The sequence below is a fragment of the Strix uralensis genome, chromosome 1 (genome assembly GCF_047716275.1).
Source record: "Strix uralensis isolate ZFMK-TIS-50842 chromosome 1, bStrUra1, whole genome shotgun sequence".
NCBI lineage: Eukaryota > Metazoa > Chordata > Aves > Strigiformes > Strigidae > Strix > Strix uralensis.
This window is the reverse complement of record NC_133972.1, coordinates 134,301,381-134,326,785: the sequence shown is the minus strand read 5'-3', so window position 1 is coordinate 134,326,785 and position 25,405 is coordinate 134,301,381. Positions and strand designations below refer to the sequence as shown.

The 25,405-nt window shown below is 37.9% G+C and overlaps 1 protein-coding gene across 5 annotated transcripts in view; it reads right to left on the bottom strand.

The window, feature by feature from the left end:
• The window catches only part of CHD7 (chromodomain helicase DNA binding protein 7), a 135,304-nt gene that overhangs the window by 6,211 nt on the left and 103,688 nt on the right, over positions 1 to 25,405 (bottom strand). For 4 of the 5 annotated variants that reach the window (XM_074881820.1, XM_074881812.1, XM_074881839.1 and 1 more), the window contains 20 exons: positions 22,897 to 23,073; positions 21,282 to 21,425; positions 18,702 to 18,957; positions 14,100 to 14,310; positions 13,384 to 13,579; positions 12,990 to 13,157; positions 12,159 to 12,338; positions 11,762 to 11,872; positions 11,469 to 11,674; positions 10,327 to 10,526; positions 9,565 to 9,724; positions 6,420 to 6,509; positions 5,772 to 5,875; positions 4,259 to 4,388; positions 3,906 to 3,978; positions 3,641 to 3,695; positions 2,691 to 2,919; positions 2,313 to 2,521; positions 1,495 to 2,172; positions 921 to 1,081 (listed from right to left, as the gene is read on the bottom strand). In XM_074881820.1, coding sequence (XP_074737921.1) covers positions 921 to 1,081; positions 1,495 to 2,172; positions 2,313 to 2,521; positions 2,691 to 2,919; positions 3,641 to 3,695; positions 3,906 to 3,978; positions 4,259 to 4,388; positions 5,772 to 5,875; positions 6,420 to 6,509; positions 9,565 to 9,724; positions 10,327 to 10,526; positions 11,469 to 11,674; positions 11,762 to 11,872; positions 12,159 to 12,338; positions 12,990 to 13,157; positions 13,384 to 13,579; positions 14,100 to 14,310; positions 18,702 to 18,957; positions 21,282 to 21,425; positions 22,897 to 23,073 — 3,738 coding nt within the window. The remainder of the gene's footprint in view (positions 1 to 920; positions 1,082 to 1,494; positions 2,173 to 2,312; positions 2,522 to 2,690; positions 2,920 to 3,640; positions 3,696 to 3,905; positions 3,979 to 4,258; positions 4,389 to 5,771; positions 5,876 to 6,419; positions 6,510 to 9,564; positions 9,725 to 10,326; positions 10,527 to 11,468; positions 11,675 to 11,761; positions 11,873 to 12,158; positions 12,339 to 12,989; positions 13,158 to 13,383; positions 13,580 to 14,099; positions 14,311 to 18,701; positions 18,958 to 21,281; positions 21,426 to 22,896; positions 23,074 to 25,405) is intronic. The other variant, XM_074881829.1, reaches the window with a different exon arrangement.

Sequence of the window (25,405 nt, the reverse complement as noted above, 5' to 3'; positions counted from 1 at the left end):
ATTCTACGCTAGCCTGCCTGAAGTAGTAGAAACTTCAGAACTATGAGAAATACTGCCGGTTAGGGAATATGAGCATCAGTTAGCTTCCTGAACAGCAAAACAGTGCAAAAGCCACTAGCAAATCTCAGCAGCTGCAACAGACTGCTTGCTTTCCCCAGGAATAAGCCTATTAAGAGCAAGGTCCCCCCGCCCTGCCCCCCCGTCCCAAACCAGATGGCCCTGTTATGGTGATTAGTAAGCTTAAGACTATTACTACTTTATTCCTCTCTCTCCCCTTACTGCAAAAGAGTGTACTAAATTATGTATGGATTTATTATGAGGTTACGGTTTTGTATTTTTAAAAACATTTCATATCAGATATTTTGTTAACAATGCAGAAAATTAAGACATAGCTTTATCCTATCTCAAACTGCTGCTTATGTCTGCAGGATACCTTAATACAATTACATCTGTCAACATTACATAATGGCTTAGATCATGTAGGTCACCAATACTCTTCTCAACAATATCCTCACCCCAAAATGAAAAGGTGATCTTACAAAATGTCTGCTCTCAACACTGCAGATTGCTCTGCAAACAAAATCCGTAATTCAAAATTGTGAGCTTGGTTCCATCAACAGAGGTGCGAGAGGTGTGATTCTGCTGACATACAGTTATGGAGCCTATGAGGAACTCATGTCTGTCAGTAGTTTGTTGTTTTACTAAATGACACTATTTACAGCAAAGCAATTCATTTAATTTCCTCTGCTGATTTATATGAAATTGAAGAATAAAATGCTACTCCACAAATCATTCACAGAAAAAAGTCCTTTGCCCACTAGAAGTGCAGAATCATATAAAGCTCACTGCTGTTTTGCAAACAGACTTCCCATATTTTATTTGTATTGAAAAAGACACGTGCCATTCCACCCCTAACCAACCTTAGGCCAGAATGAGAAGGCAAATGTTCTCTCATGAAGCAGCTGAACCACAGAGGGATCCCCATCTTCCATGTAGAATCCATCGCGTGTTTCATCCCTTGCGGTACTCATAGAGGCATTGCTTTCTTCATCAAAATTCTTACCCTGAGAAACTGCTCCTGCTGAATAACAACCATGACCAGGCATTAACTACAAAAGTTCCCAACCTCCCAATGTCAACCTAACTAGATAGGTTAAGACAACTAGGCTTGACACAACATTTCCAACTTGGGCTTTTGTTCAGCAATTACTACAGCAGAGCCTTAGCCTTCTGCATTTGGCACAGAGACTATGCTTATTGGCTCAGTAAGCTCTGTTGGAAATCATCCCTTGTGGGGGAATACCCCGCTGATGCTGGACAGTTTTTATGAAAGCTTATCTAGCCACCTGATACATGGAAGGACAGAGGAACTGCTACATGTAGCCCATCCCAAGCTCTGTAACGGCTTCTGTGTGCCACTTACCAGCTGGCAGAAGTTACAACAGCTGTGGGGCTCATGCTAAGCACACAGAATTGATCTGACCAACGCGTTACCTTCAGGTTGGGAGGATTCTTCTGATTTATCATCATCATCCAGTTTCTCCTCTTCGTCTTCTTCCGAACCTTTCTCAGAAATAGATTTTGGATCTACATCTGTACTCATTTCTATGTCTTTCAATTCACATTTAACAGAGCCAGGCTCAGCCTCAGCATCACAGTCCGGTTTAGTGTCCTTATCTGCAATATCTGTCTCCTCTTTGATATCAGACTTTTCTTTGGCTGCTGGATTTTCAGACCCTTCAGCTTTAGATTCGGTTTGTTCTGTAGTCTTTTCTTCTTGTACTGGTGTGGATGGGACAATAGGTGGTGTTTGACTGCAGCCAGCACCCAGAGGGTTTACAGAAGAGACAGTATTTGCATTACCTGTCCCTCTGTTTTGAGCAAAGTTTTTGTGAGCCTCAAGAAAAGAGAGTTCAGGATCATTCAGAATGTGATAATCTGTCCTACTGACTCCATGTTTAGCAGCACCAATCAGTAAGTCTTTGTCATGTTTACCGCACTCCCACCACTCTGGCAGGTCCAAGCTTGGCTGACAAAGTTTTAGCCTCTCCCCCAACTGCGGGTGATGGAGAACCTGTTCACGGATTTTCCGCAACAGTTCTATGCGATATAAAGTTCTAGAAGCACGCTCTTCTGTGATCGGCTCAATCATAGTGGAAAGATCAGGCGGTTCTGCAATAACACCAATTTGTATTTTTTAACATCGATTAAATGTACACCCATTTTGAAATCATTACAGCTGGACGTGAAGTTTCAACAGTCCCACTGTCTCATAGCAGTCATGTTGATTTCTACAGTCAGTTAAAACTTACCATCATCCGGTTTGACTGGCATTCGGCACACTCGTCTACACATATTCACGAAGCCATTAAAATACTTTTCCAAGCTTTCATCGGACTTTTTATCAAGCCTGGCAAACGCTCTGAATTGATTCCAGTCAAATTGATGTTTTACAGGATCGAAAATAATTCCAAAAGTAGACACCACACGATAAAAATCAGCTTCTTCTCTTCTTGTCCATCTAGTCAAGGAAGAAGCAAGGTAAGTGAGGCCACTGAACAAACCAAGAGTCCACACATAGTTTGGATGCCCCAAAACCCCCTTAGTTTATTCTTTCAAAACAGAAGAGCGGTACTGGTGATATACAAGCTCAAATGAGAGTTAAAGAAAGATATCACTAAGAAACTCACTTTTGTCGTTTTTCAGTTATTATAGCTTCCCTTTCTGCTTCTAGTGCCCTCACTTCTTCCCGAGGCCGACGTCTCCTGCGGTCAGTCTTCATTAGTGCCTCTTGCCTCATTTGTTGCCTTTTATAGCTGCGCTGATAGGCAGTAATGAGGCGACGCAGACGGGTAGTCAGGGTTGAAGTGTTGGGCCAGTAGAGTTGGCCCAACTCAGCATTGCTTTCACTGTGCTTGTCTAGAGAACAGAGAAGTATGAGTGCACTACAAAAACACCACTAAACATTTCGGAGTTTCTATGGCTATAACTGGAGTCCTGTCTTATCAGATAAGAACATATGCCTCATTAATATTGGTGCATAAACAAATTAAAAACAGAGTAACTACATTGGTAGGAGATAAAAAAATAGAACCAAACCATCCAAATCCAAGAAATCAGAAATGCTTGTGAAGCATTTAGATAACCATCAAGCATTATTATTCAATATTATGAATGCAAACATACTATGAATACTCTAAGTATTTAAATTAATGCAATGCATCTTTAAATATATTACTAGGAAGACCATTCTGCCTCTGAGGAAACACCTACGCTTATGATTTCCCACTTTATTATTCTCACTTAAACTTGGCAATTTTCCTCCATACTGAGGAAACAACATATCTATAACTTCCAAGATTATCTCGGCAAACACATCAACGGCTGCATTATGAAACATCCGGTCTTTATCATCACAATTTCTACTATGTAATTAGAAACCCAGAAAGCCATAATGTGGATTATTCAAAGACAGTAAATAATTGTTTTGAAAGATGTGAAGCATGAAAAGATTTGGCAGTAAAAAGTTTACTGTGGTGTTTTCTCAAAACACCACCTATCCCCTCGTGCTAATACAAATAGTCCACCTTTCACTAAATTGTCCCTTTTTGCCTTTTTGATTTCTTTGCTATAGTCTTACTTGGGTGTATTTCTATGGACTCTTCTTTGTCTTCCGGAGGTGAGTTTGCAAATTCCTTGGGGAGAAGACAGAAGTTATTTTAGTTTTCAGTTTTGACCATGTTATCATTTCAGGAGAAAAGTATGTCATCTCTCAAACACAGCAGCAAACAATCTTTGTAAGGTGTGTTTATCTGGTAGGTCTCAAACTTAAGAGCTGCACATTAAGATAAACATGGAGAATCAGTTATATATATTTGTAATTATAGAAAGTTGGAAGTTCTTACATCAATTTCATCCTTGAAAGGAGTTCTGGTTGGCTTATATTCTGGATCTTCATCCTCTCTGTCAAATTCACCACTATAAAATATTTAAAAGAAATGTTCTCAAGAAATATATCATTTCTGAGAGGGTGCTGATTTTCTGGACAAGAGCTAAAAAGCTACAAAAGCCATCAGCATGGTGTACCAAGTTACACATTTATATTTCATGCTCAACTGTGTAAACAATTCTATGTACTTTTTACATCATATGATCACTTCAGATCCTGAGGCGAGATGTAAGCAAAATATGACATATGAACTCATGCCAACATATACAATGCTGATAAAGTTTATTAATTTTTTCATGTCCTCCTTACCCATCACCGCCATCTGCTAACATGTCTGTCCCTCTCTGTTCAGCAGCTATGGCCTTTGCATCAGGCATGCCAACCCGTTCCAGAAAGCACAGCGCTGGATCAGCTCTCATAGAATTGTACTTCTCATAACCTGCATGCAGAGCGGAAGGCAATTTTTTTTTAAAAGCTATGACCAGCTGCGAATAGAATAGGTTTAGGCAGTAGAAGTACAATTTTCTGGACTCATTTATTTATTTTTAAATAAAACAAAGGAGCTGCCACCCTGCTGGAAACAACTTTTTCATTCCTGTAATGAAATTTTTTCATACTGATGAATTCCATCAGCACAAAAACATTTTCACATCAATAAATATTAAGAAATAGTAAGATACTGAAGAAAGCATTCCATTTAACATCTTTATAAGGTAAAGTAAAAATTTTTCACACATGGAAAACTTCTTTAAGTTTCCTATATGACTTTCAAAGTGGTTCTCCACATTCAACACTCCCTACTGGAAACATGCAGATGCAAATGGAAACACACAGACACACACACACATGCATTTTCTGTAGCTTCAGCCCCGCTGGAAGCCTCAGTGTAGGCTGCAAAAATGCTGTATACACGGGTTATCCGTAAGGCCAACGAACCTGTCTTACTAGGTTTAAGATGATGCATGTCAGTAAAATGACACTGTTCCCTCTATGGTTTTCAAACTGCTGTTTGCTTTTTTACTGCCCAAGTTGACTAGATGGAAAATGGCAGATCCCAACAGTGCACTGCAGGAAAATGATTTTTAGACTAAGACTTGCCTCAGCTGAGCCCACAAAACAGAGCTGCTGTACATAGGCAGAACAGCACAATTCAATTAGGATTTGTACTACAACACACTGCTCCTAACTGCTGTAGAGCCTCAAGCCAAACTGTAATCATGAAAGGTTTTATAAGCCATCATTCTCCCCTTTAGTCAGGCTGGGCTGCTGAGAATACCTCTGCGACCTCCAGAGAATTGGGATTATAATCAGGAATCGCTCACTGTATATATCATGCCAGCTCTGCATCCCCAGCCTTTCAAAGTTAACAAGGCTGCATCCCACTCAAGGGAGCCGGGAGTTCTCAACACTGACATTTGTGAAATATTGCTTGGAACAAAGCCCAGGAGGCACTTGTACAGATTAATAGCAGAGGTTAAGCCCACCGTCCACTTTGACACTGGTTGGCAGAGTTAGCAAGTGAAGCAGTGCTGGAAGCAAAGTTTATGGAGATCTATCTTACTATTTGGCTATTATTTAAACAAATATGGTTTTGTTTTATTTACAGCCAAGAAAGTAATGTTTTCTTCTCAAATGTTCTGCAAACATTTAAAAACAGCATCTGATATTTACAGCTCATATTAGGTTTTTAATGCAGGCAAGAAAAAAAGGGAGATACAAGCCAACAGTTCTTTGGAACAATACTTGTTAATATTATGACTGAACAGTCCTACACACAGAAAGCTTTACAACTGAGTTTTGTTCAGAGTGAGACATCACTTACCGTGTTTGAATACTCCAATTAAAAGGGATTTATCTGCCTCTTTATCCCACCAGTCTGCAGGAACTTCGGCATGGAATGGCTCAGGTATCCATACATCTACTTCACTGTGAAGACAGCATTATATACATTCTCAAAGGTATTACTGGACAAAGATTTTTTTTTTTTTTTTTTTTTTAAAAAGTGGTTCACACTGTTCTGTAAATACAAATTTTGAGGGGGAAAAAGCCCACCAAAACCCAACACAGAAATTGAAATTCCTTCAAAAATAATTAGGGTTGTTAAACAAAACAAAACAAACCCAAAAAAACAAACCACAACAAAAAACCCCAACATTAGGCTATTATGGGAATGGAATGCCAATGTTTATCCAAATATGGTTCATTTAAGGTCTATTTAAAAAAAATTTTAAAATTGAGATAGAATAATCCTTCAGTATTAGCAGAACCGAGAATCCGCTTCTGTCATTTCCCACATTGTTTCCTCCCCCAAGAAAATTACCCACTGCGCTTGATAAAATAATAAGGCTGCTTGAGAACAGACATTTAAGAGATAAAGTGTGACAACCTTTAAACGCTGCATTATTATAGTATTTGTACTTTATAAAAGCCAGCATCATAAAGCAAGAAATAAACCTGCACTTGCACTAACCTTGAGTCAGCACCCTCTAAGATCTTGTCTGCTTGGTCCCCTATAACTTCTTGTCGTAGATAGTAGAGCATGCGGACACGCAGCAGGACCCTGGAGAGGAAGGCAGAGGGGGGAAAAAGTTCTTAACTTCAGGACTGTTTGCCAACAGTGGCTTTTGGCAGCTGCTGCTGTTCATCCATCATCCTGCCAAGGCTGATTAGCCATGCTGTATGGTAGGCTTGAAGCGTGACAGATGGTGGCACATAATCACCTCTGTGTGGTGCTTTCTGCTGGCTTCCAACAGGCCTGCCTGGCAACCGCTTACACTGCACAGAGAGGGACCCAGCTCAGCCCGGCCCCGGCGCATTTCATTTAGTTCTACCTAGTGCAGCTTGTGAAGTTTAGACACGTACTCTACCACTGCCTCTGAAGTATTGAAGCAAGTTTGTAAACAACTGAGCAGATGGCTTTCAGTAACTGTTCTGCTTCATTATCTCATAAAATTTCCTCAGCTGCTGCCTTAATACCATTTTTGGAAGCACATCAGAAGTTGTAGGAATAAACGAGATATAAAATCTGGTTTTACTACCTTACAATAAACCCTCAATATGGAATGTCAGGTTTTTCAGATTATACAACTTTTTGCTTCCGAGAATGGGGGGAAAAAATAATCCCCCATTTCCCTTGGGAGATATTAACTATTTTTACTCTTTATAGTTCAAACTGCTATTTAATTTTACCTGTGCACAACCTAACTGCTACAAGGAAGTGAAAAAATCTTCATTTCCCATGTTTATTTTTCCCCATTTCTGCAATACTACAGTCGGTTTTGGAAGTACCGTCAGGTGTTGTGGTCACACTTGAAGCTGGCGGGAGACAGAATGGCAGACTGGCTTTTCAAGGAGACTAGGAAAGAGGTCATCTCTGTAGAAAAAGTATCTACCTGAAAATAATCCTGCACTCTTATGTTTACCCAATTCAGGGCACCCCCTGCTGCCTAGTTCACGAAGTAAAATCAGTAACAGCTAAAATGGAGATTACTCAACCTGCCCTCTCACTGTACCCAAATCCATCACAGCAACTGTTGAATTGCTGCTGCTCCTGGAACAGCAAGGGTGACCAGGGAGGCAGTAATCTGATCACCCACTTGCATGAAAAATTTAGACCACCACCAGTTTTGAGAGCTCCTCATTAGAGATCTGATGCAACCGGAGCAATACCCGTTTTTACACGTGTTATTCAAGCAAACCTCGGAAGAGCAGGGATTTGAATGAAGGTCATGTCTGCAATTCAAAACATGTCAGACATGCTTCTTTTTGTATGCATGATAACTGGGACCAGTAAGGTGTCCCTGCTCCCTGTGTGGCTATGTAAATAAGCTGTTGAGGGTCTCTATCATCTTAGTATTAAGCAATAACAGCTGTTACATCAAAGCCAAAGAAGAGGAGCAGGGAAAAAAACCCAACATCAACCAAAAACCAGAGGCTCTTTGCACCTTTCAGGAGTCCTATCCATTAAAACAGCACACATGTTACATAAGGACAGGACACCAGTTCTTATAAAGCCAATTGCTATTGCTACCTTTTGAAGGAAATTGCTCTGATTATTTAATTGGCTTTCACCTCTGTTTGATTTTACCTGGGCTAAACATGTTGCTTCTACAATTCACTTAGTCCTGGTGGATCTAGGAAGTGAAGAGAAAAGATAGCAACTGAAAACATTCTTGCACATTTATCAGTCTTCCCGATCCTTGTAATTGTTCTGCTGTATTATTACAGAAACAAATTTTAAAAATGAATCTAAGTCTGATCTGCAAACTGATATAACAAGTAATAAGGACATGTTACCTGGGAGATTAAAATAATGTTACAGGAAAGAATTTAATTACTTTAAGAGCAAGTGAAATGTAATAACAGATCTGAGTAACAGTTTAGGAAAAAATCAAAAAGCAGTTTATTTGGAAGTGCACTTGCTAACATAATTCTATAAGTATCTATTTTCATCAGCTGAGAACTAAGCTTGGTTAGCATCTGGAAACGAGCTAATAAACCCCTTAAATGCCTTTCTTCCTTCACATCACACCCCCTATTGACAGGCCACAGGTACTTTTCAAATCAATAATTTCTTTGCAATAAACAGTATTAGTAAGGCACAATATATATTAAAAACACAAAAGCAGTGACAACCTTTCAGTAACACTGCATTACATCTGTACGGTATATGCACAACGAAGAGTATAAATTTAAAAACGAAACAAACCAAAACCCTCCAAACCCAAAAAGCAAACAACCCACCCCCCAATCCCAAAACAAGATATTTTTGGGACAAGGGTTAGGTTGTGTCTATAATGGAGAATACAGTAAGCAAAACTGAGATGGAGAACCAGGACACCATCAAAGGAAGCTGACACAAAAATAACTAAGATACTGCAAAAAAAAAGCTAAAAGAAACTAAGAGACTCTTAAGAGACATTCATGCAACAATAAAACATCCAAACCAAAATACAATTATCTTTATCCCCGAAGGCTTTCAGTTTAGTCACATGTTTAGAATTTCAAAAATCAAATCAGGGCACTGATTGAAGTAAGAGAGCTCACTGCAAAATTTTATCTCAAACAAAGAAGAAAAGAAGAAATATTCTGTGTAATGTGGAGAGCAAGAGAGGAAGCGAGAAAAAGAACGAAGAGAAGAGAAGAGAAACGCCCACATATAGATGAACTACTACATGAAACTCTGGAAACCAAGAACTGGATATTTGAGTTTAACATCTAATGAACTTTAAGGACATCAGCCTGAAAGACCCCACAAGAAGGGTAAGAAACAAATAGCTTTTGTTTAAAGATAGCCAGTTGTCAAGAGAAATAGACTTAGTGTAGGGATATAGTCTTTCCTTTATATGGTAAATAGAATAACCTCATCTGATTCCATTCTTATTTAGTAAGTAGAAAACAATTTTCTTCAGAACTGTTTTAATTGCTGATCAGAAGAGCTTACAGAAGTAGCCAGATATCTGTTAAGATGATTATCCCCAAATTAAAAAGTAATAATGGCCTTTACATCCTACTAAATGGCCCTGTGTTCTATTAAAAATATCCAAAAGAAGTTGTGGACTTCTCAAAAGCATGTAGTAAAAAAAACTCTAAATGGAATAATTATTAATACTTACTTATTACAGTGATGTTTGAGATGTTTTCTATAGCTGTCTTCTTGAAATAGTACATCTGGATTACAGGTTGTGAGCCAATCGGCATCTTGCAGCATTGGCTGTGAACTCTGGGCTTTTACTTTCTTGCCTTTCCTCCCTCTGGGCACTGGCGCCGACAGACCTACATAAAGCCCCAATATTTCTTATACAATCTGAATAAAAAAGCTCTTACCCCAAACTGCATTACAATCACACATTTAAAGCTAAGTATTGCTGCTATATTAATTCCTTTGTGGGCAGCACAACCACCAAAAACTGAACACCAACATAATTCAGTACAGACGACTGCAAATAATGAAATCAACCAAAACTTTCATGCAAATTTAGGTGTGAAGATTTCAAAAATTCAGAGCGCTAGCCAGAAAATGGTGTTACATAAATATTTCTTGTAAAAACTCTCATGAATCTGAATGGCCATAAGGAAACAAGCTTTCTGATTTATGGCAATTTGAAAGAGATTAACTTCAGCAGTAGGTGCCACTTAAAAATTATGCTGGAATATTTGTTCAAAACTGATTTAAGGGAGAAAGCACTGCATCCTACAAAGCGTCTGAGGGAGATTTCCCTTTTAAGTATGGACCAAGTCAAAGCCCACCTTACTCATAAAATCTGACAAGATCCTACGACATGTCAGAATGGCTATAGTTTAAACTAAATACATAGCATGACTGAAGCAATTCTTTCCTATTTAGTAGCATCATTATTTTATTGTGATAGACATACCGGAATGATTAACCAGAGCTCGAGTTTGCCCATCTGCAGTTGGAGTGATCAGATCCCAGATGAAACTTTTGATATTTTCATCCCCTTTGTAATGATTAAGACAATATACTAGGATAGTCCGGCAGATGGTTTCCACATCTTGTTCTGTTAGCTGACGTTTATAGCGCCCATGTGAGAGGATGTCAGTCCATCGACCCCAGCTATAAGAAAAATATGTTCAATACCACAGCCAGGGCACTGGTATTTTAATTTGTGACTTTCAGTTTAACTCCTGGTACCAAGCAAGTTGGGACCTCCTGTGTTAGCACTAATGCATTTTGCATTTGCAGGTTACGTCAGGGAATCCAACTTCCAGCACCAAAGAGTTAAGAATGTTTATTTTACAGGACAGGCAATAAGTTCACTGCTCGTAAAGCTGCAACTGAACTACACTCAAAATAATAAAGTACATATGTTTAATGGTCCCAGTAAGCTACAAATAGGAAATTCAACCAGTTCCTACAATCATGGAATTTGGGGAATCATTCTTATTTTGATCTTGAAGTCCACTACTAGCAATTTTTGTATGCAATTTCCTTAAATAAAGACAGTCATTTTGAAGCCCACCATGTCAGCGGTCAAATATAGCTACTTGCTTGCAAAGAGATAAAATTCATATGGGGAAATCCAACGGGGAAAAGTATAAAGTATCAAATAGCTGAATTTGGTGCCAAAATACCAGAATCTATGTTGAAAACCTCTAGATTGACTGTTGATTTCACAAGAACATTGTTCTTTTCAAATACACTTTGTTATTCCCCACCACACTTAGAAAAAAGAGATTAAACATCGGTAACTCAGGAATTTTTTACGTTATGAGAAACAAATATTCCGTCATCACAAAACTACATATCTTACCAGTGAGCTCATAGCCATCTGTGAGACACTCAAGATACTTTAAGCTAAATAACACATATATAAGCAACTTACATATAGCAACTTAATATCTCACTGGCATGTATACAGCTTAATGAGGTAAAGGTTACACAGTAAGAGATTATGTGAACGTATCCAAGAGAAGGGTGAGTTATTTACCATATATGTCATTTCTGTATTTTCAGTTCTTTAGCCACAATCAGTATATTTAATCTGTATATCCTTACCCATAAACCAACAAGTTCTTCTCCACCCTGAAACATTCACTTCTTGCATAACCCTGTGATTTGTCCTGAGGCCTACGGGGCTTTGTGCTAGGCTTTTCTTCAGAATCACTTTCCAGATCTGAAAACTCCATCAGTTCATCCTCTTTGACTGCACTGTAGAGTCTGGTTTGCTTTCTTACTCTTGGTGTATCAATAACTAGGTTATTCTAAAATGAAAGTGAAAATACAGAAATTTAGGAGGGGGAAAAAAATCTTCAATTTAATTGTACTAGGAACTATCACAAAGCTCTTACCCTTCCATTTAAAGCATCAATATCCAGCTCAGCTTTCTTTGCCCACTTCTGCCAAAAATTAGGGTCATCCAAGGAAATGTCTGTCCTGTTCCCAGATGCAACAAAACTAGCCTAGTAAATGTGAAAACACATGCATTGGTTTCTTAACTGCATGCTACAAATAACATCTGTTTTCACTGATAAATACAATACTTAGGACTTATAAAGTGGTAGTTTCAAGGAAAAAAGTAAGCCTGGAAACTATCATGACTGGAAATACAGTTATCCTAACCCTTGTGAAGAAAATACCTGAGGCAAATACATTGAAATACTAAACTGACACAAGAAGGTTACTTAACACTACTTCTACCTATCCTGGTCACATTTTATTAATTTTCCTCTGAATGTCAATGCACACCTTTGCAAACGTTGAGCCTTTTCCTTCAGATTCAATAGTAATTGTGTGTGTTCGTCTTAAGAGAATCTGATCAATATCTTCTTCACAAAATTTAGACCCTTCATCTTCCTCATCCATCAGAGCACCATATGCCCCCTTTCGAAGAAGATCTTCTATTTCTTTCTTAGAAAGCTGTTGCACCTGTAACATGTAAAAAAGGGGTTTGGGTTTTTTCTGACATCAGCCAGTGTGTACATCTGATGGCATAATCAGACTGACTGTTCTCTTATTTAGCATTTTAAGAACTGAAACTCTAAGATAATGTGGTATCGGTCAATTAAACATTCATGCTGAAGTCACCTTTAAAAGAATATGAATAACTAAATTCTTAGGGTGAAGTTATACTAGTGGTTTAAACGATTTAGTAATTCATTGTCACGGAATCCCTTTACTTTAGCTCTGATGACTGCTAAACTCCTCCTGGGAGCAGATTTAACTTACTAACCGAACAAAAAGCTAAAGCAAAAAAAGTCCAAAACAAAAAGGCTACAGCAGAAAAAGCTGACTAGAACTCCAAAAAGTGCCAAGATCAACATAATGTAAAGGGTGGAATGATGAGAATGGATGAGGATTGAGGGAACATGACTCCACCTGCCCCCTTTTGGCAATAAGTGAGCCATTAGATAGGCTAAGCCAGTTCACATAGCCTTGCCCTTAATTAACCCTACTTTAACATACATGCTGTACTCCATCTGAAAACCACCATTGTCCAGTTAAAACACAAACAAGTAAGAAAACTGTTACACATGCATAGCATTTGTTGATCATACAATTTAATATATTAATTCTCACCCCATTTGTAGCGTTTTCTCTTCCGCTCATAGACTGTAGCACAGCCTTATCAAGGCCAAGCTTCAAGCTAGCTTTGTCAAACATTTCCCTTTCATAAGAATTCCTTGTTATTAACCTGTAAATTTTCACCGATTTGCTCTGTCCTATTCTGTGACATCGTGCTTGAGCCTGATGGAACCAAGACACATACTCAGTTATAGGTGACAAAAGGAAGAAAAAAATTTGAAATAATCAGTACAGAGAACTTACTTTAAAAATTACTGCTTTCAATATAAATAATAATCTTCATGCTTTTAGGAGAGGGACAGTGGATAATTTTTCTTACAGCTGAATAAAATTTCACAGCAAAAAGTCAAAGAAAAATTTTCAATAAAATCATCTCTTGTAATATTACCTGGAGGTCATTTTGGGGGTTCCAGTCTGAATCAAAAATGATGCAGGTATCAGCAGCAGTAAGATTAATGCCCAAACCTCCTGCCCTTGTACACAGCAGGAAAACAAACCTATCAGAATCAGGTCTTGAAAACCTGTCAATAGCTGCCTGACGCAAGTTGCCTCTTACTCGGCCATCAATTCGTTCATATGGGTACCTGAAATAAAGATGCATTATAAGGAGAACTGTACTGCAATGACATTGTTTCTTTGCAAGAATACGCAATTTAAAAGAGGGAAAACATGCTACTATAGGGTCAAAAGAGCTACAACAAACTGAGTGGCTGTTCCTGTGTCCACTAACTTCATCAGTGGAAGACATACTACTTTGTCTTCTGCTTTGTGCCTTTTGGTAAAGAACAGACTTTCACTTCTAGGAATGAAATAAAAATTCAGGCTTAAGCTAAAAAACTCTAGAGACACCAAAACATTTAACTGAGTAGCAAACTAAGAGGTTTAAAGCTCTCGATGTGAGGTCACTTTGTATCTACCTGAAAGAAAAATCTCAGTCCTTGCAACTTATAGGTATGCTTTTCCCTACTAGTCAGATCACTACAGAAAATACTGTAAAGTGTTTGCATTTCATCCCTTTTCAATATGGATTACTCACAGGTTAAATACTGTGGCCACTGCGGAAAGCACAGTTTATTTAGAATTGTATTATATTGTTGCTCTCACCGTCTTTGAATGAGGTAGTCTTCCAGTATGTCCAAGCAGCGCACCATCTGGGAAAAGATAAGCACCCTGTGGCCACCAGCCTTCAGTTTTGGCAGCAGCTTGTCAATCAGTACTAGCTTGCCAGCAGCCTGGATCATTGCCTGGAGCTGAAAATCTGGAGAGTCGGCATTGTGTGTTTCTTTAAACTCTTCCAAAATTTTCTCTTCAGCACCTGCAAAGATTGGACAGCAATGCATGAACACTGCAAAGGGTTTTATTAATAAACAATGAGCTTGCCTTCAATACCCTATAGAAACTGCAGGAATGTTTTAAGCGTTATGTGAATAAACATTTATAAAAAATATTAAGCTTAAATTTAAAGCAAACATGTACACAAATACAGCATAAATGAAAAGCAACCGAGCATTCTTTTTTTTTTCCCTCTTTTAAATAGGAATAGACCCTTTCCTAAATAAATTCATACAACTATTTGATGCACACAAATTAATGAAAAATTAAGAAAAACGATGAAAAACTAAACCATATTCCAACTGATCAAAAGAATTTTCTGTCCTTTTTTAAATGCAACATGAGAGAAAAAATATCTTGTTTCCACAGGAAAACACAAGGAATACAAATCACATTTAAAGTCTGTGCCTCCAAAACCAAAACCAGGCTTGAACACGTGCATGACCTGGACATGCTCCTTCCATTATTAATTATAGAATCGAAATCCAAACAATGAAAAAACTAATTTCAGGGAAAATAAGCAGCTGTGAAACTACTATTTTACCTTCTATTTAGCTTTCTTTTCTCCCTGAATGTATTTTTTTGTTGAGTCTGATGAAGCTATCCAATGTATATATTCTTTCCAGAATTAGTGAAGAGTTCTTTCTTGCCACTCCTTTTGCCTATGAATGATATGCACAGCAGCAAATATTTCCTTGTACTGCTCATTACCTGAAGACTACAGACCAAGTTCAAGCTTTCTCTTCAACCTCTCCTATGCTTTTCTTCAATTTTTTTATGTCACTTCTACAAACAGTGGGCTATTCCAAGAATTATCAGATTACTACTCTTGGCTATGTAAAAGGTTAGGAATCTTCTTTCTAAGCTTATTTCACATCCAAATAAACTCTTCTTTGGAGTTGTCTTCTTCAGTCCCTCTGTTTTTTGTTTATTTTTTAAACAAAGCGTAGTTTATAAAGTATTTCTGATTTGTATAATATTCAGCTTCAATACTGCTTTTGAACAACAGAAGGAAAGGTGGGAGGGTGGGGGGAGGGGGCGAAGAACAGCTTACTGCCAGGCTTCCGCTGAGCATCTCGCTCATATCCCAGTTCTAAGTAGATGCCTGTAAACAAACATGCAAACGCACCCTCCCCGTGTGATCGCTGGTTCAGTGCCTACTGTAATGTGGTGTCTTAACTAGATACTACCCTAAGCCGGCTGTCTGACAGCTTTGCATTACCCAATACACTTCCACTACTACCTTTTACAGAACTTAATGGACTCAAGATATGACCACACTTGAAGGTAGTTTTACATTCCTGAATTTTCCTTATCTGGATTCCCTACTCCAAGCATTACTGATCCTAATGGTTTGCACATAAGAAAAATAAACCTATGTCAAATTAGTACAGTCAGATACTCCTTCAAGTTCCCTTCAACTTCCCAGTTTGTAAAATGGGCAGAATTTTGGGTAGTAAATCTCAGATTCTGTACTGAACTTAGGCAATTTCAGGATATAATAGGCTGGCAAGTAGTTCATATAACAGTAACTTCACTGATCTTTCTTGGTTACATCATTTATTTCTTACTCAACTGTGATATCCAAATTTAAGTTTCACTACTATGAAGTAAACCAATATGCAAACTCAGCACCTGCAAAAGCAAACCACCTAAGCCGAGTGCACCACAATAAACCCACAAACAGGTCTCATGAATGGCGACTTTTCAGGATCAGAGTTTGGTCTCAGCAAGACCCACTTCCATAACAGACCATGACCTCCAAAAATCTGCTCTTTCAATAAACCTATCCTAGCTAAACCCTGTAAAAGGCTGCCCCATCTTTTTCATTTCTGCTTCAATTGAAACTAAGTGATGTACACTGAGTAGCCTGTTACTTGAAAGTTACTTGATGTAGTTACCTGTAGGTCTGTAACACTAGTTCCTATCCTAGTTGATTTTTAGTAGGAGATGAAAGGAAGGTATTTGAATGTGTGCTTGGTCCATGAAGGAAACTGCCACTTCCACTCCTAGTTAGGAGAGGCTTCCAGGGCTCAAGAAGAGATAAGGAACAGAGTAAGAAACCTTTCCAATGTTCAACACTGTAGAACATATAAATATAGAGGCACTCTGCACTGCTGGCTCTTAGAGACAGAGGAATAATGTATAAACACTTAAGGATGGTTACTAGGGAGAAAACAAGGAGTCCAGCTCTAAGAAAAATGACAGACAATGCTTTGCCCAACTTGGTTGGAGAATACATAAAATGCAGTCCCTCCCTCTAGAAGTCTACTCAAAGACAGTCTCAGCAGACCACCACTCTCCCCTCCACACAACAGATCTACCAATCAAGAAACAAACAAAAAAAACCACTCCACGTTCAACTCCTACCATACCACTTCCATCATATAACCTTCGATGGTTCTTAACTGAAGATTATCTAGGAGACTTGCTTGCAACTTTTATGCAAAACAAAAGATGCAGTGTTCTACTGGGATATTCAAATACACAGGCAGTACTGCTTGCCACAAAACCTGTAAACCTAAAAGAAAACAAGAAGGATTCAGAGACACCTTTATAAAAGCAGTTAAGTCTCGAGAACTGGCTACTGCAACAAATCATTCATCAGGAGAACACCACGCAACACCGCACATACTAGCACTGCGAGACCTCTTGGTAGAGCTACAATAACCTTGTGCCATCACGCTAAGTACAAAGATGTTAATTACCAATCAACAAAACAAAATCTCAGGCTTAGTAAACTACAGGACAAAAGAGCATTTTCTGTCCTAGAACTACAAAGGACATATTCATTTAGTTCCATCCTCCACAGTAATAATAGCCAGGATTTATTTATTTTTCCCCTCAAATCTGAAGGCTTGACCCATCTGTCATGTTGCTGCATGACACCAAGCAAGCCCAAATGTTCAAAAGTCACAAAAATGTTGTAAAGGCAAAAGTGCTCTAGAGAAAACCCCACCTCCCTTTATTAAGGTTAAACTACAGTCATCAAAAACCACTTGAAATTTTCTATATTGCCACCTGGACTTCAGGAGTCTCTATCAGACACTAAACGATACAACACTTGTAAGGAAAAGAATCGCTGCTGTAGGCAACACTGCAAGTACTACTCATGAACTCTATCTGACAAAACAAAGTAGCACCAAAACATTCACTTTGTTTCTTTTAGCAAACATGAAATATGGGAAAAATAATGGCAATGTTAAAACTAGCTGAAAACCGAGATATGTAAAAAGCATCAAGTTCAGAAGCTCATAACCTGAACATCCTGAACTCTTTTCTGTTAAACTCATTTATAAAATGGGTTAGTGTAAAACAAAGAACCAACAAGCAAACAAGAAAATCCTACCAGAACCACAAAGCTACTTTACTGCATGTTCTTCTGAGTTTAGAAACGGAGCAGCTCACCAGCATGGTTGGGTTGAAGTACTCTGGAGTAACCCTATATCAAATCTTTGGAACGATTATTTGTGCATGAAATATAATTAGATGTCATTTTGTCAATGACATTTTTCCCCAAGTTAAACAAAAAGAAAAACACGTAAGGACTGCAATATGGAAGTCATACAGTAAAAAACTGAAATCACATATGGTTCTGGAACTAAACCGTCTTTCACCATGAAGCTTATACCAGCATTAAACCAACTATATCATAAATCATATACAGTAAGGAAGAGGAGTTGGGAAACAAGAAACTAGTAGAATGCAACCCTGTATAGAGGCTTGTGTTACATCCTCAAAAGAGAAGATTTGGTTTGACCAACCCATACAGTTTAGCATACTTCAGACAGCTATAGCCGGGTCATCATATAGCACCTGCCATAGATGATCCTGATCTAAAACCAATAGCATCACAGAAGAGTATTCATCAAGTCTAATATGACATTCAAACAAATCTGACTAGCTAAATCAGAAAACCGAACCAACAACACGTGGCCATAAAAGCATGCCTGATCATAATTTCTTACTCTATAACTTTTATTCAGAAATTTTAAGCCATTATCTGGCAGTTCCTTATTTTCTTTCCACAGAGCATTAACTGTAAGTCTGAAGAAAAAATTGCCATATTTATGCCAGTATCCAACAATCCACGTGATAACTTAAGTCTTGTTTGTCAGAAGTAAAGGAAGGAAAACTTGGTAATACCAACACTCTGTCAGGTCTAGGAAGCCTTGGAAAAAAGCGGCACAGAAGTCTTCAAAAGCAATGCTGTCCTGACTAGCAGACATCCATACCTAAGAGAACCTAAAAGGTTATCTCACTTTTCTACTTAAAATTAATGAATAAATAGAAAGTCATACTAGGATAGAATTTCTAATTTACTGAACTTCCTTACACCCATTTTTCAAATGAGGAGAAAAATAGGAGGCCTACCATTAATAAGGTACGGATGATTGCAGCATTTTCTTAGTTCCATCATAGTGTTTAAAAGATTAGGTACATTTGCCTGACCTCCACCCTTGGAAAGAAATGTGAAATTCTTTTCAAGAATAGCACGATAGTATTTCTTCTGAATATTTGTCAGCTCAACTTCAATGATGGTTTCCTCTTTGGGGGCCAGGTTCTTTTCTACATCCTCTTTGAGACGTCTCAGCATCATCGGCTTCAAAATAGCTTGGAGTTTTTGCACCTAAGAAACATATGTTTAATAAATAACTGAATTGAAACTCTAAGGATTCAAATACTTATTTTTCAGTTTCCTTAATTCTAAAATCCCTGTTACCTATCTCAGATCACAAGTAGAGAGCATTTGTAAAAAAAAAAAAATCTTCTTTCCTCAATGACCTAGAGACCGAGTTTTCCATGTTAAGTCAGTGAGATATACACTTCTAAAGTAATTTTTTTAGTGTGCATCACTTCTGTTTAGTGAATGTTATTAAACACTTAACTTAGAACTATCCTTCTAGACAAGGACAGCACTGCACACCAGTCATGCAAACTAATCCTAAGTAAGTGCAGCTATATAAGCATATCTGATGGTAAAAATCAAGATTCACAGTTAACTTCTAACCACTAAACAACAGTGATTAATGCTACTTTTTCCCTCCATATATCTGCTTCTAATGCTTTTCTTATTTCCTTAGTTTTGACATCCAATGAAGTAGAAAACTATTTAGGTCTGGTCTCAAAACGAAAACATTTTATTTCTGTAAATTTTTAACACACTGATCATTTTTAGTGTCTCAAGGTTCTGCAGCATATACTTTAAGACATGGCCTAGATGGCAGGGAAGGGGGGGAAAACATCAATTTTAAAAAAAACCCATTTGCTAAATTTTGGCAAGGTTTTGTAAAGTCCCCTTACACAAAAAACTCAAGAATATTCCATATACAAAAAGACTGACATTTAGGTTGTTTTAGGCTGCCTCTCATCAAAGTACAAATGAGCTCAGTGTTGAAAAGCTGATAATTTACCCTGAAATTGTTCAACATCTCCTGATGCAGAACTGTATAGCAGAAACATGAACAAAAGACACTTTCTCCTGAATTTACATTATTCTCTTAATAATAAAGCAACTTCAAGAGAAAGAAGATAAATTATTACAGAGGGATGAACAAAAAAATAAATGGAACAGGATTGCAAGGAATGAAGGAGAAAACCTAATTCACTAACACATAATCTCTCCATCACTTGAAAGATAAATCACATTTCAAAACGTCTAATGGTGTGTTGGCAGAGAAGGCACTTCTTCCAAAACTTGTTGGCCCAAGCAAGCCGGGCTCCAATTCTGCTCATGGATGATGGCATTATTTTAATAATATTTCCATGTATGGCTTAAAAAATTTCTAGCTCTGCTCTGCTGACATTTTAAGCTGGCCAGACAAAAGCTATGTTGAGAGTTAGGATATATTAACTCCAGCTCAAACACTGTATTAACAGGACTACATGGCTTCTGGATCAGAGCTGGCTCACTTCCAATCAGGTCAGAGTCCAGCCTGACTGGCATGCAACCGCCTGCACAATCTGTGGAAAGATATCCTATGATTCCCCCAGGACATGCTATGATTTTTCCAAGAGGTAAGGCGCTGGGGGAGAGCTGTTTTCTAATTTAGACTACTACCTATGAAAGAGTTGCTCTTAAAGAAAGTTAACAAATTCAAGCACTCAAAAGATAGAAATGCCAGAAATTGAATTTTCAGACAAAACCAACATGAAGTTGCACGCAAAAATGCATGCAATCATGAAGTTAGATTATCATAGGGTGCAAAGGGCCAAATTAAGGTGTATAAATTAAGATGTCATGCTTCAGTTAACTCCTAATGTTAAGGCGATTTGACTGTTACCTACTGACTTTTTAAAACATTTTGATACATACAAGAAGAGTAAGTTTTATATATGATCATCAGAAGCTTTCACATTTTAGATCTAAAACATGCTGCTCCGAGAGTCTTTCATTTTACATTGATTTAGCATTTCTTTTATTGGACAGCTTGAGAAATCTGTTTCCAAGTCAGTCAAAAAGATCTCCCTCCATTTGGTGGCCTCTTGCTAAACTAGGTTTCAGATATGTTCCTCTTTGCACAGAAGTCACTGATAAAACTCTCAGATGTTAACTGCACAGAAGTTACAGAGGACAGTCCCCTCACTCTGATACTGATGCTTAAGGAAAAATGTCAACTGACAAGTTAATTCTCTTAGAGCGAACAAGCAATTCAAGAAGTATTTTCATCTAGCAACTGTTACAAGACACTCCACCCCCATTTTTAAACATCACATTTTAACAAGGGAAAACTTTCCCCATTTTTGCATGACCAATGGACAAAGGATTAAAAAAAACATTGATAAGGCAAAATGACTTTTGGTCAAAAGCAAAAAACTCAACAAACAAAAAACCAGGGATAAAACTACGTAAATAAATACTGCTTGTAAAAACAAGTAATGAAGTTCAGATATAATAAAATGGATAAATTCGCAGTATCTAAATAGAAAAGTAAGTGTGCAGGAGAAGTTTACCTGTTCTTCAGTTTTCAGATCACCAAATTCTTGCATGAATGTGGTTTCTGATGGGAAGCGACCTGGTTCCAAGAAGTGAAGCAAGCTAAATAGCTCTTCTACAGTATTTTGCAAAGGGGTTCCAGTAAGCAGCACTTTATGTTCCTGAAAGGTTAAGAAACAGTTGCCTAGGAATCCATCTAAATTCATTTTCCATGGAGAAATACATAAACCCCTCTCTTTTTTCCCCTATATTTATCTCTCATCTTTGCTTCCTCTCCCCTCCCCCAACTACATATAGATAGCTCTTTTCAAGACTTTTCTAACTAGTATTCTGGGCTTCCAGAAAAATACTTCACTACTTAAGCACCTTCAAAAGTCCTCCGCATACAAGAAGAGATTTTACTAACCCACAATGTTCCAACTCTTTCACAAATACAATGAACTTTAAATGGCAAAGTAACAGCTGAACTTATCCTACCCCTTCAAGTATAAATACACCGATTTACTACACCTCCAATAGATCTCAGTACATGAATCTCTTCAGGGTAGGTGTCAGTTTCTAACACAGGGAACCTGAAGCAGAGTCCTACTTTCCATCTACACACAACAGAGCATGAGACTGGCAAAGACAAGAGGAAAAGCTGCATACTGCTTTAGAGGAGGAGCCCCGAGAGATTAAACAATGTCAAACATGAATTTAGTAGTAGAACAAGAACTGAAGTGAGAAGTCCTGTATCTCCATCTGTAGCTTACAGGCATCAGCTTGACCTTCCTCTAATAGCAACCATAATAAGGAAAATAAATTGTATACAGCATTTTTACAAACTTTCATTCGTTAAGCCTCAAGGTTCCTTCAAGAAAAGTACTGTTTAACAAACAGGGAAAAAGAAACTAGAAGTAACCTATAGGCCACCAGTGCTTGTGTAAGCTAATGTTTATGCCTCTTATCAGAAATAAGAGGCTTTACGTTCCAGGTATTAACTCAGCATGACTGCATTCCTCTCACATTTTTAAAGAATCTTCAGTCCCCTCCCCCCCCCAAAATTATTTTGCCTTTTAAACAGTAAGTGTCTTTAAAAACGATAATCTTATTTTTCTCTGTGTGCTTAATGCATGTATTTTGTGCACGTAACATAACATGTATTTATGTAACCATCAGAAACCAACTCACTTTTCCCTTCCTGCCAGTCTGAAAGAAGCTCCTTAGAGCCACACAACAAAGTAACATTAGAGCTGACATTAACGCAGAGCAGTTTAACTCTCACACCTGTATTTGGCCACCTGACACATTATACCTTTAAAGAAAGGTCTATGTGAAGAAGTGACTATGGAGTAAGTCACATGAAAAGGCAGAAAGGGAAGAACAAATTTATCTTGGTTCTCTTAACAGAATCCACATAATTCTTGGTCTAAATCAATGAAGAGACTTCTAAAACATCAGCACTCCAAAATTCAAGGTATGAATGTGGTTCCAGGTATTTTAAAGCCCTTCTGAGCTGCATTCCCTCATTCTTCTTAGCACTTGATGCTTTTACTTGAGAAGGAAAACCTTCTGTGTTATTTTTTGATGAAACCACAAATCAGGAATAATAAAAATACAGAAGACACAAATGTAAGAGATGTACACACTGACCAGGTCCATCATCTTGAGTCCTTCCAAAAGCTTACAGTTCCTGTTTTTCAGCCTGTGGGCCTCATCAATGACCACGCAACGCCATGGAATGTTACGCAGCTCCGGGCAGTCAGTCAAGATCATTTCAAATGTTGTGATAATGGCATGGAACTTGTACGACCCCTTTATCACACGACCCTAAAAAGAACATCAAAAGTTAGAGTAAATTCCCTGGCAAAGAAACAAAGTACATTTGTTTCATCTTCAAAATTAATGCTTTAAAAATACAGCACAGTACAATGGGCAAGATATTTTAAGTAAAAGAAGTTATTATTGCTGACTATCAATGAAGGAATACAAATGTCTAAGTTTACTATTGGTTTCATGCTAGCTATGTTTTTAAACCTGTAAAAAGGCCCACAGAATCACTGCATCTTCATTACAAAGATGTTATATGAGTATTTCAGTCATAATTCATAGGGATAATACTAATGCCTTCAATCATTAGTGTATTGCTGCAATATTCAAATAAGGTTTACAGACTTTGTCAAGAGAATTTTGTTTTTTTCTTTTAAATCAAAGGTATGTGATGCTCCTCCCAAATAATCCAAAAGTACATTAAGGCTTCATTTTTATGACTATTAGGATATTTTGCTCCCACTAAACAGTAAATTTTTCCTGGCAGACATCAAGTAACAAAAACACCTACAATTCTAGTGAACAGCTTTGAAAAGCAGCAAATCTCTGAACTCTTATATGGAGAATGTCTATCTCTGCATACACTTCCTTGATATTTTTGTAAATTTGTGTTAAGGAAAGTTCAATAGGACAATTTACTTGATGTCTGGCACCATATTCACTATTTTTTTGGTTAGTTTAGGGTCTTCTTTTCAGGGCTGATACTAAGACTCTGTTTCAAAAAAACCACTGAATAAACTTTACTTAAGATCATGAAATAAACACCTTTCTGACATTATGCTATATTTCCTCCCAATGTTGTGCAAATTAAAATGTAACTTGGTATCTCCAGTGGCACTGGGTCTGTGCAGGAACACTCTCTCTCTAAGGATGGGCCTCACACAAGTTCAAGGCCAGTCTACGTTTTCAAAGAAGGACTATGTTGTGGGTTGTATACTGAATAAATTTCAAAAGAAACAGGTATTTTACAGTAAGGTGATCATTTTTTCCTTCAAACATGTGCAAGTCTGAATCCTTTTATAAGTGACCTGCATATAATCCTCTACAGACTGTGGGGATCAGAACTGGCTACTGACTCAATAAAATAATTGGAAACCTGATATCCTGAACTCAGCATTAAATCTGCCTATGTACATCAAGAGTATTTCAGAGGAAGTAACGACCTGCTCAACAGTGCTTTCTCGCGGCATAGTCCAGAAACATTTATCAGAGAGAAAAGGAGTTACCTAACAAACAGCAGATGAAGATACTCTCTAAGTGGGCAGTTTAGAAAGCCAGCAAACTGAAATGCTGTAACCTTTTCATGAGCCAGATAAAACTGTGAAAATACAAAAATGCAGCCCAGGAGATTCTTTCAAAGGAAAACACTTCCTTGAGCAACCTCATGACTACAGCAAGCAGCGCTCTTCAAAAATGATCACTACATAAAGCAGCACATCCAGGTGAAGCAAAAATCGTAAGAGGGACCCTTCATTATGTATTTAAAGCTGTCTAAATCTCACATTAAAATATGCATAGTGGTCTTGCCACAAGAGTTCACATTATTTGAAAGACAGTCAAATGCTGCACTGAAGAACACGGGAGTAAAACAAGCAGAAAGTTCCAAGAGCTCTCAAAAAGATTTAGAAGGAAAATGATGTTGTTTAACAGTTTCAGGCCTCCAACACCTGGGGAAGTATGGGAAAGAATCCCTAAGTAATCCCATTAATTTCACATTTGAGAAATTTAAATGTAGAAACTATCAGGGAAGTGACCTATAGCATTGTCACAGGTGAATTCTTAGGCAACTAGGAATCAATTTATCCTGTTTCAGTGTGGCATCCAAAAGAAGTTCCCTGATGTTGGAACCACAGGAATTTCATTTCCATTTACTCAGAGAAGTTCTTCCATTTGAGTAAATAAATCTTCCTAATAGGTAGCAGCTTCCTGTTCTGTTTGGGAAATTCTTCTGGAAGTAACTCATACAACAGAGGTAGTCACAACAATTAGACATGAATTGTTTTGGTGTATTACAAACTGAGAAGATCAACTGGATGTGTGTAAGAAGTGGACTTCTAAAAAGATACACTTTGCACCAAAGGAAACTGTGAAACATTATTATCACAGAATCATCTAGGTTGGAAAAGACCTTGAAGATCACCTAGTCCAACCATTAACCTAACATTGACAGTTCCCAACTACACCCTATCCCTCAGTGCTATGTCGACCCTACTCTTAAACACCTCCAGGGATGGGGACTCCACCACCTCCCTGGGCAGCCCATTCCAATGCCTAACAACCCGTTCTGTAAAGAAATGCTTCCTAATATCTAGTCTAAACCTTCCCTGGCACA